The sequence below is a fragment of the Atta colombica genome, unplaced genomic scaffold (assembly GCF_001594045.1).
Source record: "Atta colombica isolate Treedump-2 unplaced genomic scaffold, Acol1.0 scaffold89, whole genome shotgun sequence".
Taxonomy (NCBI): domain Eukaryota; kingdom Metazoa; phylum Arthropoda; class Insecta; order Hymenoptera; family Formicidae; genus Atta; species Atta colombica.
The window spans coordinates 314,414-316,898 of record NW_017259582.1 but is presented as its reverse complement, the minus strand read 5'-3'; the positions used below and the strand labels follow the sequence as shown (position 1 = coordinate 316,898).

At 35.2% G+C, this 2,485-nt stretch overlaps 1 protein-coding gene across 1 annotated transcript in view; it reads left to right on the top strand.

Moving 5' to 3' along the window:
• Positions 1 to 2,485, top strand: part of LOC108693216 (protein scarlet) — a 12,659-nt gene extending 10,174 nt beyond the window's left edge. The window contains exons 9-14 of the mRNA XM_018202041.1: positions 310 to 415; positions 551 to 778; positions 1,336 to 1,471; positions 1,544 to 1,649; positions 2,150 to 2,250; positions 2,316 to 2,485. Of these exons, the coding sequence (XP_018057530.1) occupies positions 310 to 415; positions 551 to 778; positions 1,336 to 1,471; positions 1,544 to 1,649; positions 2,150 to 2,250; positions 2,316 to 2,485 (847 nt within the window). The remainder of the gene's footprint in view (positions 1 to 309; positions 416 to 550; positions 779 to 1,335; positions 1,472 to 1,543; positions 1,650 to 2,149; positions 2,251 to 2,315) is intronic.

Genomic DNA, 2,485 nt, shown 5'->3' with positions numbered 1-2,485 from the left:
ATATATATATATATATATATATCAATAAATATATCAATTTTCGTAGATCAACAATGTTTTAATTAGATGTCTAAATATAATTCTATAAGTCTCAGCAGAAAGTGATCGTAACTGAGTTATAGTCACAATATTTTGGTCAACCTACAACTTACGTTCCATGACTCAGTTATGACCATCTTTATGCTTAGGCTCTAAGATGTGTTGCATTTTATTGATGGAAGTGATTTCGCCGGAATTTGAGCTTCACTTTAGGATCCCTTTAAGAAAGTCTGATAACTTTAACTGTATTTACGTTTTTATCTAATTCAGCGTAGAACTACGTTGCTGGTTGCGGCTCTACTGGCTAATCTATCGTGGATTCTTGCAAGTTCTGCGGGATCCATCAGTGCAATTGATCAGGATACTGCAGAAAATGGTAAGTAAACAGTAGAACAAGTCAGGTTCTGTGATCTTTAAATGATTCTAAAATTCGGATAAATATGCGTACGACGAATCGATTGACTATCTTGTCAGGATGTATACGTTGTTATAATAACGGATCTCATTGCAGAGCATCGCAACGACTGCCGGTTTGTGTTTCGTAGGAGTCGTCCACCTTGACCAATTAGGAATTCAGGCTGTAGACGGTGTTATTTATCTCCTAGTATGTGAAAACGCATTCTTCCCTATGTACACTACTTTGGCGTTAATCCCGCAAGAATTACCGCTTCTTCTTCGAGAGTACAAGGCGGGCATGTATTCCGTTCATCTTTACTATTTGGCACGAATGATATCGCTGGTAAATTTTGTCAAATAATTTACCCTTGGCAAAAATAAAAATCAATACATAAATCGAATATAAAGGAAGAACAACAAAAGCGTAAAAGAAACTTCTGGGAACATAAATTAAAACAGCAAAATGTGAAAGAATCGTTTTAAGAGGTATAAATCCAATAAAGAAAATTAACTCCAACCAGTAATATAACATCAATGTTACAATTTTACACTCAAAAATATAAATGTAATATCTAATAACATATGATACTTAACATTTATATTGTTGAATGTGAAATTATTAACATTGATATTATTATGTGTTACAATTAGTTGATGATTACTGGGTTTCTTTACGTTTCATTGTTCCGTTTACGTTTCCTCAAAGTTTTGCTTTCGTTGTTTCTCTTTATATTCAACTTACGCTTCGATTTTTATCTTTGCTAAAGATGTATAGACACAATCCATACAAAAACGTTGCAACAACATTGGTAACGTTTGCAATATTGTTGTAATATTGCTGGAATGTGCTGTATGGGAAGAAGTATACTTATCGATTTGCGAGAGCATTGAAATTTTCAGATACCTGGACTGCTGATGGAACCAATTATGTTCACCGTAATAATGTATTGGTTGGCTGGTTTACGTCCCGCAATGGACGCTCTTAGCCTGACCATTTTGGTAGTTATATTTACGATAAACGTGTCTACCGCTTGCGGTAAGTGTTTCTATCTGTTTAAATAATGACAATAGGTTTAGGTCCATTTATGCGCGTTCTCATGTACTCCAGGATGTTTTTTCTCTGCCGTTTACCAGAGCGTACCGTTGGCAATGGCGTATCTGGTGCCCTTCGATTACATTCTTATGATAACTATGGGGCCTTTCATCAAGCTTAGGTATTTATGATTATCTTATATGCAGGGAGGATACTTTAAAAGATTTTTAAGGATGATTTCTCATGCAAATTCAAGACTTCAATCATTTAAGGCGAAAATTTCATATGATCATATGTCTGAATGGTTTACCCAGATATCATAGAGAGCTCAAAAAAATTCGGAAAGAATCCAGTCGAATGTCATCAATTCTGAACTCATTTTCATATACAATTCAGATACAACAAGAATTCTTTTTACATCTGAAAATGAATTCAGAATTGATGACATATCACTGATCTGAATCTTTTTGGAACTCTTTGTGCTATCTGGGTTTCAAAGATACAGAATGTTGAAGGAAAAATTTCTTTTCTAAAAATTTCGAAAACCACTCGAGTTATTTTGATGAAATTTTAAACATATAAAGTTTGCGTTATATGAGAATGTACAGTATAATTTTGTCTTCTTTCGTTTTTTATATCGCGGAGCCTTTTTAATTCCTTTTATTGATGCACGATTATCAGTTCACTACCTGTATACATACAATGGATAAGATACTTCTCTTGGCTACTACACTCCACGGAAGCTCTCACTATTATCCAATGGAAAGGCGTACATAATATATGTAAGTTTCATTGAGCCTTATTACTCCTCTATAAGACGCATAACGGAATGGATTCCTGTAAACAGCTTGCGAAACAACCGAGCTACCCTGCCTCACTGAGGGCGCCGAGGTGTTGGATCGCTACGACTTCAACGAGCGCAATTTCTGGCCTAATATTATCCTCATGGCTATCATTTACGCCGTCTTCCATTTGTTGGCATACGTCTTTCTATGGAGGCGATGCAAATCGAAATAA